The 15,278-nt window shown below is 39.9% G+C and overlaps 1 protein-coding gene across 1 annotated transcript in view; it reads left to right on the top strand.

Annotated features, from left to right (window-relative positions):
• Positions 1-13,388, top strand: part of LOC131675501 (transcription elongation factor S-II) — a 159,270-nt gene extending 145,882 nt beyond the window's left edge. The window contains exon 4 of the mRNA XM_058954507.1: positions 12,850-13,388. Within this exon, the coding sequence (XP_058810490.1) occupies positions 12,850-13,185 (336 nt within the window). The 3' untranslated portion in view covers positions 13,186-13,388. The remainder of the gene's footprint in view (positions 1-12,849) is intronic.
• Positions 13,389-15,278: the final 1,890 nt, after the last annotated feature.

The following is a 15,278-nucleotide window of genomic DNA, read 5'->3' as shown; positions in this document are numbered from 1 at the left end:
TTACTTTGAAGGAGATAAAATAAAAATTGATGAATAAATAAATATTTTTTGAGAAAAATAAAAATTCACCTTACTTTTTGATCACACCTCGTATATTAAAAAAAATTGGACGAAAATACTAAAATCATTCTAGTTGATAGACTGTGAATTATAAATTTAGAAATAAAAGTAATATGTGAAAAGAAACTCAAAATTTCAACCATCTACAGATGTTATAATATGTCTAATATAAATGAGTTTGTTAATAGCCTGCAAAAATTTATTATAGATCAAAATAATACAAAGAATCTCTGCATTGTTGGAGATTTTAATATAGATATTTTTAATAAAACCAATAAGACAAATTTTAATACATCTGAGCAATGATCCAAACAGCTTACTAAATAAGTTCCTGCAAGAAACCAATACATACGCTCTTTACACAGATGGTAGTAAAAATCTAAATAAATCAGTTGGATCAGCTTGCCATTACCTAAATATAAATAAGAATACAGGTTTAGCATTGTCAAAAAATGCATCTATTTTTACCGCTGAATGCATGGCGATAGTTAAGGCACTTCAACTGATTATAAAAAGCAATCACACAAATTTTACTATAGTTACAGACTCTTTGAGCGTATTAAAAAGTTTACAGTCAGTCAAAATCAATACTAAAATAAATTATTACATACTTAAAATTAAACATCTATATAATTCAATAGTAAATGAAAACCCAAATAAAAATATTCGCTTCGTATGGACCCCGGCACACATTGGATAATTGGAAACGAGACCGCGGCTTCAATGGCAAAATCATTCACTACAAAAAAATCATCACTCTACCATTCACAGATTTACTTCAGGACTTAAAAAAAAACTCATTTATAAATACAGATAAATTCTGCTTAGAAAATAACTTTAAAGGTAAAATATATTTCGAATTATATTACAAAAATACGTCGAAACCTTGGTTCTATAAAAGTTATCGATCTAGAAATGTTATTGTATCAATAAACAGGTGTAGATCAAATCACTACAATCTCGCAGAATCACTCGCTAAAGTGAATATAGTACCTTCGCCTATTTGTGCCCAATGCGGCGAAGATGATGAGGACATTAACCATGTATTATGGCAATGTCCTCTTTACAACGATCAAAGAAAAGATCTGATAAAGAAAATTTGCAGATTCAAAGTGTTACTCCCGCTAAATATTGACAATATTATATATTATCCAAACTCAAACTTGTGTAATCTGATTGTAAAATTCCTCGACTCTATACAGACCTCTGTAAATAGTAATATAAGTATCCAATGTATCCATATTTATGTAAAACCAACTTCATATGTAAGATAAATTATCTAGCAATAAAGTTAAGATGCTGATATAAGGCCTACCAAGAGCCTTGAAAAGCATTCATATAAAAAAAAAAAAAAAAAATTTTAATACAATTCTAAAACAAGAACACATGAAAAACTTACTTAAACATATGTACATTTCTCGTTTTATGGGAATGACAAGATCTGGTAATAATAATATTGGAGGAACTTGTATAGATAATTTTTTTATTAAAATCAAATGTATTAAATATACTACACATAAAATAGAGAACATTTTTAATTATCATTACCCAATTTTCGTCACAATAGATCAAATAGAATCTAAAATGGTCAAAGAAACAAATATTCCATCAATAAACTACAATAAATCAAAAAGAAATGCCCAAAAAGCAAATTGGAATACTATTGTATATACTTCGAATATCATCCAAACATTGCCCTGAATAAATTATTAACTTTGATAAAAGCAGACAATGCAGTAACAAAGAATAAAAACAATAAAAATGACAAACATATATGCAGACAATGCAGTAATAAAAATGCAAACAATAAAAATTACAAAAATCTGAATAGAACAAATTAGATAACTAAGGCTATCATGATAAGCTAAAAAAGAAACTTTTACGTATATAACTTATGGAAAAAGGATCCAAAAAGTATGATACTTTAGGACAAATATAAAAAATATACCAAAACTCTAGGTAAAGTAATAAAAGATGCCAAAATGAAATTCGAAAAACAACAAGTTCAATTCTATAGTAACAACCGAAAAACTATGGAACCTAATAAATAATAAATTAGGAAAAAAAAAGGAAATGACTGTTTAATAATAAAAGATAACATTATAGAAATGAAAACCGAATCAGAAATAGCAAACCATATGAATAACTATTTTTGTAAAATAGGTCTAGAACTTAGCTCAAAAATCCAAAAACCATATAAGGAAAACCTACATGTACCAAAAAGCAATATAGCATCTATATATTTATTTAATACAACTAGTGAAAAAATTGTTATGAAAATAAAAAACAAGGCAGGTGGAGTTGATGGAATAAATATAAGCACATTGAAAAGTATTATACATTATCTAAAAGAACCTTTAGAATATATAATTAATTTATGCATAGAAAAAGCAATCTGCCAGATCAACTTAAAACTGCAGAAGTGGTTCCGATTTATAAAACAGGAGTAAATCGGACGTATCAAATTACAGGCCTATGTCGCTATTATCTAGCATTACAAAAATACTAGAAAAGATTATTTATGAAAGACTTTTCTTTTATTGCAAAACATAAAATAATAGCGAATAAACAATTTAGATTTGTAAAAAATAGGGGTACAATGAATGCATTGCATTACATTTCTGATATTATATACAGGAACCTAGACAAAAGTAAACTTACTATTGCTACTTATCTAGATCTATCTAAGGCATTTGATACCGTTGATCATCAAATACTGCTGAATAAATTGGAGAGACATAGCATAAGGGGATATGCTCTGAAACTACTGAAAAGCTACATTTCCGATACACATCAACTTGTTAAAATTAATAATCACATAAGCGACATAAAAATAATTACCATTGAAAGCTGTAAGGAACAATATTAGGACCACTATTCTTCTCTTTCGGTCATAGTAACCCACCTGACGCGCCGCTTCCTACTTTGACTTGGAGTTGGCCCCCTCCCATAGATTAGGGAGCTTCTCCATATGTTCAGCCCAATCCACTACAACTTGTCCCTCCGAACACTCAAGGGTCTGCTGATCCTGGATCAAAGGAGGTACTGGCTGACGCCCAAAGATGAGCATCGCAGAACTATATCCGGTGGTGCTATGAATTGCCGAGTTCAACGCGAAGTTAAACTCTGACAGGTGTTCATCCCAGCTTTTATGATCACGGCTCACGTACGACGTGATCATGGTTTTAAGCGTCCTATTTACTCACTCTGTGGGATTCGCTTGAAGATGGTACACGGGAGTCAAGGCGCGCTGTAGCCGTTCATCGAACCGTATTAACCGACTTCCTGATTCTTAAACTCGGTCCCGTTATCCGATAAGAATACCTCTGGCGCCACAAACCTAGTGACAATCCGCTCTTGTAATTCCTTTACTTTGCGTATCACAACGCACTCCACCCAGCGAGTAAAAAGGTCTATAAAGACCAGGACATACTCAAAACCTCGAGAGCTTTTGGGGAACGGACCAGTGATATCACCGGCCATCACCTGCCAGGATTATGACATTTGTCTACGATCCATTAGCCCGCAAGGTGCCCTTTGTTCTACCTTGCATTTCTGACATTCCGAGTAACTCTTTACGTACTCCCTTAGCTGATGGTCCATCTTAGGCCAGTAGTAAAAGCGCCTAGTAACTTACGCTCTCGTCCTTGATGCCCTGCCGTCGGAGCATCATAGACTTCCTGGAGCACTTGGTGCCTTTTCTTTCTAAGCATTGCAAGCTTCCACGTTTCCTCGTTGTCGATGGATCCTTCATTGTCCTCATCAGGCTGATAGAGATACAGCCTCCCCCCCCCCCAACTCCCTCCCATGTGAGGTGTGAGTGTTGGTCTTGGCATAACTCCTGGTATTGCTATAAATACCAGGCATCAGTGGTCTCCGGCCGACTATTTATGGGACTCGCTTAAGTCCCCTCCTCCCCATAGGCCCTAGACAATGCGTCCGACAGCATATTGAGATATGCTTCTCTCCATCGACATCCTGCCTGAGGATCGCCCCGATCCTACTGTAACTAACATCAGTTTGCAGTACAAACGGGGATATGAACTTGGCATTCCTTATCCGTCTTAGGATGTCGGTCATATATGGCAAAGGGTAGGCATCTAGTTTGGTTATTGCATTTACCTTTTGGTAATTCCCGCAAAACCTATACTTTCCATCAGCCTTCTTTACCATCACCACTGGACTTGACCATCAGCTGGTCGCTAGGTCGATTACATCTTTTTACAGCATATCCTTTACTAGCACGTGCATTTCCTCTTGCATCCTATCAGAAACTGGGTAGTACTTCTGTTTAATGAGTCGAGCACTTCCCACATCTATTTCGTGCGTGACCTTTTCTCTTCGGTCTCCTTGCCGTTTCCCTTGTTGCAATCTTGGCAGAACTTACGGTTGAATCCCAGCTTGCCACAAGCGGAACACTGAAAAGGCTTCGAGAAATCTCTCACTAATTCATTTTCGCCCTGGAACCGGTTCTGCGCTTCCTGCAACAGCCTTTGTAGCTGTTGCGTACTGGTGCCGAATCGCTCTCCGGCGTCGGCGACGAATTCGGCGTAACTTAGCCACTGGTGCTTATTGTTATCGCACCAGGTCCTCGCGTTACCTTCGAGGATCTCCGATACGAATTGGTGCGGATCTCCCGTAATCCTCTAGATCCTCTTCACCTCCTCTTTAGAGGGCTTCCGATGGGGTGATGTCACTTCTCCTGGGGACGGGTCTCGGAGGAGCCGGTGTGCTTCACGAAATCTCTGAGTCGTAGTGGCAGGCGAATGTGTCCTGGAAGTCCACATTGCGCCTGGGGCGCGATTGAATCGAGTCACGCTGGGACGAACAGACTGCATCGGCCATTTCATGCATTCCGTCCTCCAGCTATCGTATTCTTTGGCGCATGTCCTGCGCCTCCCGCTCCGCACACACCTATATGCCCTGGAGAGTTTGAAGGGTCTCTAGGATCCGGTCGACCAGCTTGCGGTTGCGGTCGACTTCCTCCTTCAGGTACTTTATTTTCCGGAAGGCTTCACCCAAGGATAATACTCCTTGGGGCTCCTTCTGGGTCCAGGACTCCTGCAACCTCAGATCCGGGTTGCTCCGTCTCCTCTCCCCCTCCTCCTGTTCCTGGGTGTGGAGGACTCTCTGAAAGACGTCATCCTCTTCCTGGAGGCTAGCTTCAATCTCCGAGTCCTCATCCAAGCAGGCGAATGTCCTTGACTTATTTTTCAAGGTTATTCTCTCCCTATTGATAAGTCTCAGAGGATGGTAGCTGTGCTCCTCTGCGCTGAGGTTTTTCAACTCATCTTAGATTGTATCGAGCCACACTTGTCAGATGCGCCTCCTGCGCTCCGTCACCTGTTTACTACGCGTTGTCTCTTCAAAATCAGCGACGCTCTACTTACCCAGCAACCATCTGCCTAGCCTAGCTGCCTACTGGATGTCGCTTCCGTCCGTGCGCAGCTCCAATTCTGCCAGGTAGCGTTCGCGCCGTGCGGAGGTCAGCTCTAATACTCACGTGTCGATTTGGGCTAACAACACAGCCATCTTGCCTTCGCACGGGTGTAGGATGCGGTCGAGGTTTAAAATATCGGTCTATTCGACCACTACCGTTTCCTATCACCCAAAGTATGAGCGGGGTATTACACTAATTAGTGCTAGTACCCATACTGCCTTTGCGATTCGATCTTTCAACATCGAGATATGTTCCCAAATTATAAAATAACATATGCAGTTGGATTAACCTGTTCTGCAAGATTAAACCAAATTAAAAGATTCGTACTTGCAAGAAATATGAAAGCATTTACAGGAAACTTTTGTACCGCCAAACAAATGGTCATCAGACTCTGGTGAACATATAAAGACAAAATGCCTAATTATAAGAATGTAAGTTTGCTTATATCAGCCATACAATACTACTGAATATAAATAAGCGAGATAATACTCGATTAGAAAATAAAAATATTATAAAACTGTTAAAAATTGAAATATATATATTCTATATATAATTCTAATATAGTTTGTTGTTCGTAGTATGTAAGTTTTGTTTATGTGTCCAGCCTATGTACAAGTAACTTGTTTACCTCTTAAGGCAAATCCAAATGTACGTGGAATAATCCATGAACTTTGTATTTTTGGAACAATAAATTCAATTCAATTCAAAATTACTAATTCTCTGCGCTTACAGATAACACGTTTGTTATAAAAATAAAAAATTTGGACTATGTCAAAATTTATGCAGACGACGAAATACTATAATCTCAATGTCTGAGCCCAGTTGAGAATTAGTCTGTAAAAGTAAGATAAATAAAACAAAAAGATACATAAATCATTTAGTACTGAACTATAGGACTAAGTCATTTATTTTACAAACTGAAGACGATACAGCCTAACGATTGATTAATTACGTACTGATCCAAAAATCTTTAAAATTTTCTGTGCCTACATCCCTTGAATTAATAACATTAGAAATTAAAAAAAATGTTTTGAAATTGAAATTTTAGTTAAAATGTAATTAAATTAAACGAATTGAAAATAAATTGTACTAAATCATTTCAGGTATACATACCTAACGTGCGTAACGACATGTTTATCGCTTAGAGTAACAATTGATCTATCATTCTGATGAATTATTTCGAAATGTCTCGTGTATATTACACGATTATTTATTCATGTATATTGAAATAACAACTTCTAGTAAAAATTTATATGAATGTTGACAATAAAAAAATAAAAAATTATGTAACTATTCATCATTTTTTACGAATGATAATACTTGCACCGCGCTATATTGTAAGTAAATAAAAATCTATATAGAATAATAAAATATTAAAAGGATAAAAAAGGTTCAAGCAAGGGCAAAAACGGGGAAAAAAGTGGGCACATCGAAGTAACGTAGAAAATGAAAGAATAGTAAGCTAAAAAAGGCCAAAGTCATAGGTAAAGCAAGGGTAAAAAAAGGGCAAAAAGAGACAAAAAAACTTCATACCTGAGAAATCATACCCGATTATATTTTATACATGTAGAGAAATATATATGTGACGCATTTGGCAGAAAATGATAGTTTGCAGACTATTTATACTTTCTTTATCTTTAGAAAGCCGATATTTCAGGGGTCATGTCATCCTTAGAAAACTGAAAATAAGTATTTTATATCATTGATTGGTCGTAGGCAAAGGGTTGATCACGGGCCAACATACTAATTTGATACTTTCCAACCCTATAGAAGTTAAAATCAGATAAATTTATAGTTGTGAATTTATGCGATTTTAACTTGTACAAGCTTTGATTTTAAGGAATAATTTTTATTCTAATAGTAGGATAATATAAATTTCAATATGATATGATTTTAATCAAACTGATGATAATAATAATAATAATTTTTTTTTTTTCCGAAGAGGGGGGAAATGCGCAACCGCACCGTCAGTGGCCATGCAAGACTCACTGGTGTGTGGGGCTGTACCTTACTTGTACGACCCACTAAAACCCTTCCTCTTTTTACCAATTCTCATCAAACATGAGAACACCACCCTAGACCCGCTTTCGCATTACAAAGGGTGGCCTTTTCTTCGCTGGTATGGCGTTTACTCCTTTCTTTTCCTCTTCTTCCGGAGATCACTCACGGGGTTACTCGTCGGTATCCCACGCCCGCCTCCAGGCTTGCGTGGTCTCTTCTTTCTTAATCGTCGACCAGTCCACGTCCTTTCTTCAACCTTAGAACCGTTTCCACGAACTTGGCTACGGCGTTCCAGTTTTCTTCTTTCTTGAGCATCAACTCCACGATGTTTTCGGGAGTGAATTGTCCAATCTTATTCTCTAATAGTCGTCGTTCTGCTTGCCACAGATCACACGTGAAGAAAGTGTGTTCTGCACTGTCGACGTCGTGTCCGCAGCCGAGGTAGTTAGTGCTTGCTACCTTTCCCTGCTTGTACAGGTAAGATCGAAAGTACCCGTGTCCGGACATCAGTTGGGTAAGGTAATAGTTTACCTCCCCGTGGCCCCTTTCTATCCACTCTTTAAGTTTTGGCAACAGGCGTGCGGTCCACCTGCCTCGGTGGTCCCCTTCGTACCTCTGTTGCCACTGGTCGACAGTTGCAGTCCTTTCCTCTGCCGCTATCTTTACTCTGTCCAAGGCTTGGCCAGTTCCTTCTGCGTCGCGTCTTCTTTCGTAAAGCGTCTTCCGCTCCAACGCCAGCAAGTCTACTGGGATAACTCCCGCAATAGCTAATACCGCAGGCTCTGATACCGTGCGGTATGCACTACTAATTCTGAGAACAGCCCTACGCTGGACTCGAGCTATTTTTATGCGGTAAACTTCCTTTTGCGGTGTCTCTCCCTATATCTCCGATCCGTAGAGTAGGATGGAGTCTGTGACTGACATTAAAAGTTTCCTCTTGCTGGCCCTGGAGCCGCCGACGTTTCTCATTAGTCGGCTGAGCGATTGTGTAACCGCCGATGCCTTATCCGCTGCTTTTCTGATGTGTTCACCGAAACTCATCTTCGAGTCTAGGGTGAAACCCAGATATTTAATGTGCTCCTTCGTCTCGATATCGAGGCCCTCAACATGCATCTCTTGGATGTTATCGAAGGTAGCCCTATGCCTCCTTGTGAGGAAGATGAGCTCGGTCTTTTCAGCCGCAAGATCCAGGCCGTGGTCATCCAGCCATCTCCTGAGTATCCGTATTACGCTGGATAATTTCCACTGGATTTCCCCCTTGTTTCTTCCTGTGATGACGATTGCTATATCGTCTGCGTAGCCTATCAAGTAACACCCATCGGGCAGTTTCAGTCTCAGGATATCATCATACGATATGTTCCACAGCTCTGGTCCCAGGATTGACCCTTGTGTGGCTCCAACGGTTACTTTCTTAACTCTCATACCGTCTCTGGTTTCATATAGGAGCTGTCTGTCGTTGAGATAATCGTAGATAGGGGGGGACGTTATATTTATCTCTCAGAGGACTCACCATGTTTTCCCATGCGGCCGAGTTGAACGCGTTCTTGATGTCGATAGTTGCAAGTAGTACAACCTCCTTCGAAAGTTGGTTCTTATGTTCTTATGTTTCTTTCTGAAACGTTTCTCTTACTACTGCAACTGCGTCGGCCGTGGATTTGCCCCTGCGAAATCCAAATTGTCTTTCGGAGAGGTCTCCTCCAGCCAATACAGCTGCCTGAAGTCTAGGTCTGATGAGCTTTTCTAGCACTTTGCCCGCTGTGTCCAGCATGCACAAAGGACGATTGCCCGATGCACTATTTGGGTCACCTTTCCCTTTGCCTATGAGCACCAGTTTCTGCCTTTTCCACCTTTTTGGAAAACACCCTGTTTTCAGGCATGCGTTGTACATGCGCAACAAGGTGTAGGGCGCTATTTCTCTGACCAGCTTCAGAATTTCAGAAGGGATTCCGTCGGGCCCTGGGGCTTTCTGGTTCTTCATGGATCTCACTGCTGTTTCCAGTTCTCTTTCGGTGAAAGAGGGGATCTCGTCAGCCTGGACTTCTACTTGATGGATCTGCCTCTCTTCGTGTTCTGGAAATAGTGTTGCGACTATTTCGTCCATCACTTCGGTGTCGCGTGATGGTGGTTTTGCGTACTTTCCGAGTTTCTTTAGTACGATTTTGTAACCCAGGCCCCACGGATCATTATCCACTTCGGCACAGAGAGCTCTCCAGTGCGATGATTTACTCTTCTTGATGGCTAGGCCGAGTAGCTTTCTTGCTTTTCTCTCGTCCACCTTACGCGCTTCTATCTCATTCCGATCATTTCCTCTTCTTGCTCGTTGAGTTCTTCTTCTCAGGCGCTGGCACTCTCTTCGTAGATCCGCGATCTCATTATTCCACCAGTAGACTGGGGGTCTTCCTTTTTTGTCGTCCTTCCTTGGCATTGACGCCGCGCAAGTACGCTCGAAGAGTTCCATTGTTGCTTCCACGAGGCGTTCCGCATCTTCTGTACTTTCCGCCGGCATTTCCGCTAATGTTTTTTCTCCTTGCTGTATCACTGATCTGAACTTTACTTCGTTCAGCTTCGCTAGATTCCATCTAGGGGCACGCTGTTGTTTTCTTCTCTGCTGGGATTGGCCAGTGGAGAAGGTGATGATCGCTATTGTTAAATTCATCTAGTACTCCCCAGTCATTTATAGATCCTGCTATATCTTCTGAGGCAAAGGAGATATCAGGCACAGTCTCTCTTTGGCTGTCTCTTCTGAATGTTGTTGTACCGTCGTTCAGCACCTCCAGTCCGAGTCTGGCTGCCATATCCAAGACCTTTTGTCCTCTCGAGTTGGTCTCCGCCGATCCCCATTCCAGGGCACTAGAGTTGAAGTCTCCTCCGAGGATAATGCTGCCTTGCATGTTTCGTAGCACGTCCTCCATTCCGTCGAGGTATTCGTCGATACTGTCTGGTTTGCCGGGGGTGATAGGTCTGAAGTAGCAGCTCACGTAGGTGATCGTGCCGCTTCTGATCCAAGCGAATCCGTTCCCATTGCCTCTATCGTCTATAGTCAGGTGGTCTGGCTCTGGAATCCAAACCGCAACCTTGTGCAGCTTATCCGCGATCCAGTTCGATCCGTCTATTTGTGCTGTGCCAATTTCGCTTATCAGTGCGATGTCCACCTTTTTTTCTTTGACCATTACCTGTAGTAGAGCGAAAGTCGCAGGGCAGCGACGGATGTTTCCTTGTACTACCCTTGTCATCTTCTTGCTGTCTTAAAGTTAGGCTTCCCCCATGCCTCGCGGTAGGTCTTACATTTTCCTGTTCCCAGACCGTGCTTCGTGTCCTCTTCTGGTACTCCCGCGTCTATGCAGGCAATACATTTTTCTTCCTTTGTGCAAGCTCCTGCCTTATGCCCTATTTCAGCGCATTTGTAGCAGTAATCTGTTCTGTCTGGGCCTTTACACGTGTACGACGTATGCCCGAACCCAAGGCATTTGTAGCACCGTTTTACGGGATTGTACTGCCTGATCCTGCAGCTAAAGGGGCCTACGAGTAAGACTTTCATTTTCATGAAAGTAACCGCATTCCTAGCTGGTAAGTTAACAAAAGATATCACCTGTTCCCTCTGATTAGGGTTCGAGAGTTTCACTACAGGATCTTCAGCCAACCCCGGGATGGCCTTTTTTACTGCTGTTTGGACCTGCTCTACTGTATTTCCGCTGTTTAAGTCGAAGACCCTGACAGTGGTCGTAGCCGGTACGCTTTCTAATTGGCCGGTGGCTTTAACAGCTGTTGTCAGGGCGTTAGCAGCAGCGGTGGTACTCCCAGTCTTACCTTTAAACTTTATCAGCAAAGCTCCACTCCGTGTTTTGCTGTACTTATCAATCTTTGGTCCCTCCTCAGGTTTCGTAACCTCGTTAATACTTTTGAGTATATCCGCGAACGATTTTCCTGGTGCGGGTTTGATAATTACCGCATCTTGTGGGGGTCTCGGCTTTCTCCTTCTGTTCTTCTTCTTTTTCTTCTTTTTCTTCTGCTGGCGTTCTGATACGGGTATTCCCTGTGCCGCTTGCCTACCTAGGTTAGCGCTATTCCTTTGTGCGCGTTGCAAGAGCTGATGTTGCTTGCGGCGGTCTCTTGGGTTGAGTTCCCAACCGCCATCCTCTGAATCCCCGAATATCGAGGATGCTGACGATGGAGGTTTGTTTCCATCTTGGGACCAAACATCGCACGTCGTAAAGGACGCTGCACTTTCGGTCCTAATTCTGGGCACGTTTGCTTGCAGTTGGAGGCCCTTTGCAGGCCTGCTCTTCTTGTCCTGCTGTGAGCTCCCACCCGGTGGGCTAGAAGGCTTCCTCTTTGGTCGTTGTGCTTTGGCCTGTTCTCCGCTTTTCAGAATTTCTTCCGCCCGGCGCAGAAGTTTTTGGCCATCTGCTTCTCGCCTTTTGTACACGTACTGCAGCTCTTGCACGGCTTGCTGCAGCTGAGGTGTGCCTTCTTTGATGGGTTGTGCAATGTTCTTCTGCCTTTCCATTGCTTTTTGGAACCCTTCAAGTATCTCCAGCATCTTTTTGAGGCTCGCCTGTATGAGCTGGTCTGACTCTTGTACTGTCTCTTGGTGCCTGGTCAATAGCTCAACGATCCTGTTTTGGGATATTATATGCGGGGTCCCACCCCCTAACGTTTGGGATTTTTGATACGGGGTTCCCTCCCCTAGCGTTTGTACATCCTTCATTGACAGATTTATTGTGGCGCCACCAGAAACCGTTGGGCCACTGCCGTTGCTCACCCGGGCTCTCACCGGATCGGAAGCATCGGACGGATTGGGTACCGCCTGGTTTACCTCGTTATTTTTTTTTTTTGTCCAATTTCTAGCGACGATTGCTTATTCGTCATCTTCGTGCCGAAGGTGCTTATATCGCAACTAGCCAGAATAACTATTGGCCGTTACCCGGTCCGCTACGCCGGGAGACGTGCTCAGATGTGGTGGGACTTCCTGATCTGAGGTTCTCTTGATCTCTTGAGTCTGAAGTTATGTTTGTGTCTGTGTGTTGTGTTGTGCCTATGTGCGCGTCTGTGTGTTTATGTGTGTGTGTGTGTGTGTGTGTGTGTGAGTGTGTGTATGTGTGTGTGTATGTGTGTACGTGTGTAAGTGGTAGTTGGTCCACGGGAGGTATTTTATTTCCCTCCAACCCTCTCCCCGCTGACACGTCAGTGGTGAGCGGGCTTCCCCCATCGGCCATTAGGGTTCGCTCCACATACGCGGTTACCACATCCGCGCGCGGATAATAATAATAATAATAATAATAATAATAATAATAATAATAATAATAATAATAATAATAATAATGCTATTATTTTTTGACATTGAACAGGTACGTAGTAGAGTTGCTAATTTGAGAGATTCGAAAAATCCTACTTTGAGAACTAACTTCATTGTAGGTGCAATAACCCCAGCTAGACTAGCTGTGATGACAGCAGAGGAAATGGCTAGTGATGAAATCAAACAATTAAGGGAACAATTCAAAAAAGAAGCTATTAATGATGCTCAACTAGCTACGGTTCAAGGAACAAAAACAGATTTATTGAAATGTGGTAAATGTAAGAAACGAAACTGTACTTATAATCAAGTGCAAACACGATCTGCTGATGAACCCATGACGACTTTTGTATTGTGCAATGAATGCGGAAACCGATGGAAATTCTGTTAAATTTTTCTTACATTTAAACAGTTCGGTACAATAAATATATTGGTGATATTTGTAGAAATGACTTTTTTGATAATATCTATCAATCATTTCAGTTAATTCAGTCGAAACGATATGTACTTTATTTATTTCAAAATTTAATATTATTTGACTTTTCTTAAATGATATTAGATACTTCTAAATAAATTTGTAATCAAATCAATAAATAATTATGAATGATATTGTAATATATACAGCTGGATACCTCTATTCTATTAACAATTTTTATTATAATTCGTTTTCGAATTGTGTATGAAGAATTATAAGGATTAAGGTCTCACTTGTTATATCTATCTCTTTACGTACATGAATAATAATAAATATTTTATTGTACATTTTCAAAAGGATAGGAGAAAATACTGCAATATAAACTAAACTTATAAATGAGATAGAGAGACAAATAGAATAAGCCCTTGTATTTTGTTTACTCACATCTCAAACGTGAATATACAAATCACACGGTGTAATTTACTAAGGCATAATTTTTACAGAACTGTCCCTTTGACCTGTTATTGAATTTGCGTAAATGCGTATTACGAAGAGTCCTGGTTACACCTAGACTTTTGCGAGGATTCCAGTGCTTGTAAGTGCCTATAGATTATTTTATTCTCTCTCTCTCTCTCTCTCTCTCTCTCTATCTCTTTCTCTCTCTATCTCTTTCTCTCTCTCTCTCTCTAGTTTTGTGCTCAACCATTTTGCATGAAAATACGCTTTATTTTTATGTATCTATTTTCTCTTTTATTAATTCTAACTCTATTATCAAAGTAACGAAGAGTTATTTTGATGGTTACGTCTCTCTTTTATATAGATTTTTTCAAATTTTTTTTTCGAAAAATAGTCATAAATACCGAAGATATTGCTGTAACAGGATTTTGGGGGTGGCTTTTGATGGTGGTTTTCAGACCCAAAATTCCTTTTCTAGCACAACAACAGTATAATTCTCTCATCAATTTTTACGCGTCATAGCAAATGAAAAATCAGTGAAATTGGTGATTGGCAACTATTTATATAGCAGTAGTAGGGTTTAGGGTTGGTTCACCCTCGAAATATTGAATAAGGAAAAAAACTCCGAAGTTGGTCAATATTATTTTATCATTTTCTAGATGAAAATTTATTTTTTAATTGTTATGATAATTTCGTGATTTTTTACGCGAAAAATTTAATCAAAAAGGTTGTTTTTTCCCTTTACATCGTAGGGGTTGCAACACCTAGAGACAAAATCTATATAGTTAAATTCACTTTTTTATAACGAATTTTTGAAATTTTTTGTTGTGGAAAAATATTGATATAAACCGAAAATATTGATGAAATATTGTTTTAGGGGTAGTTTTTGAGGGTGGTCTTCAGCCCTTACATTTATTTTCCTACAGACTAACAGTGTCATTGTCTAACCCATTTTTAAACATCATAGCATATGGAAAATCAGCAAAATTGATGATCGGCAACTATTCATATAGTATTAATAGGAATTAGGGGTAGTTTACTTTCCAAATACATAAAAATGAAAAAACGCCGAAACATGTGAATTTTATTTTATCATTTCCTAGATGAAAATTTATTTTTCAATTTTTTAATGATAATTTTGTGATTCTGTACACGAAAAATCCACTCAAAAATGTAATTTTTCCAAAACGTCAACAATCAGCTTTCATTAGATATAGTTTTAATACAGGTAAAACATTATGATGAAAGCAAAGTAAAAATATCTATTTAGGATACAAATAAAATATAGTACACTAGATATTGAACAGCGAGTGCAATGATTACATAATTAACGATGAATTTAAAGTTAATCACGGGCGGGTCCAGCCGCCCGTGCACACGTAGGTGCTGTGCAGCTTTCATTTTCAGCTCCAAGCTACTTATCTCGTTCTTAAATCATTTACTACTCGCTTTGCTCCATATTTCAATACCAGCAAACTTGCACGTTTACTTTAGCTTGTCTCGATCATTGCTTTGTTTTCGCGTGTATTTCTACTTTGTTCAGTTAACATTTACTTTGCCACGCTCAGATTGATGCGCTACACCTTTTAAAGCGGTTGTAATATTCTTTTATT

The sequence above is a fragment of the Phymastichus coffea genome, unplaced genomic scaffold (assembly GCF_024137745.1).
Source record: "Phymastichus coffea isolate CEN01 unplaced genomic scaffold, Cenicafe_Pcof_1.1 PCOF00024, whole genome shotgun sequence".
Lineage (NCBI taxonomy): Eukaryota > Metazoa > Arthropoda > Insecta > Hymenoptera > Eulophidae > Phymastichus > Phymastichus coffea.
The sequence above is the reverse complement of the archived record's forward strand: the minus strand, read 5'-3'. Positions and strand labels throughout refer to the sequence as shown.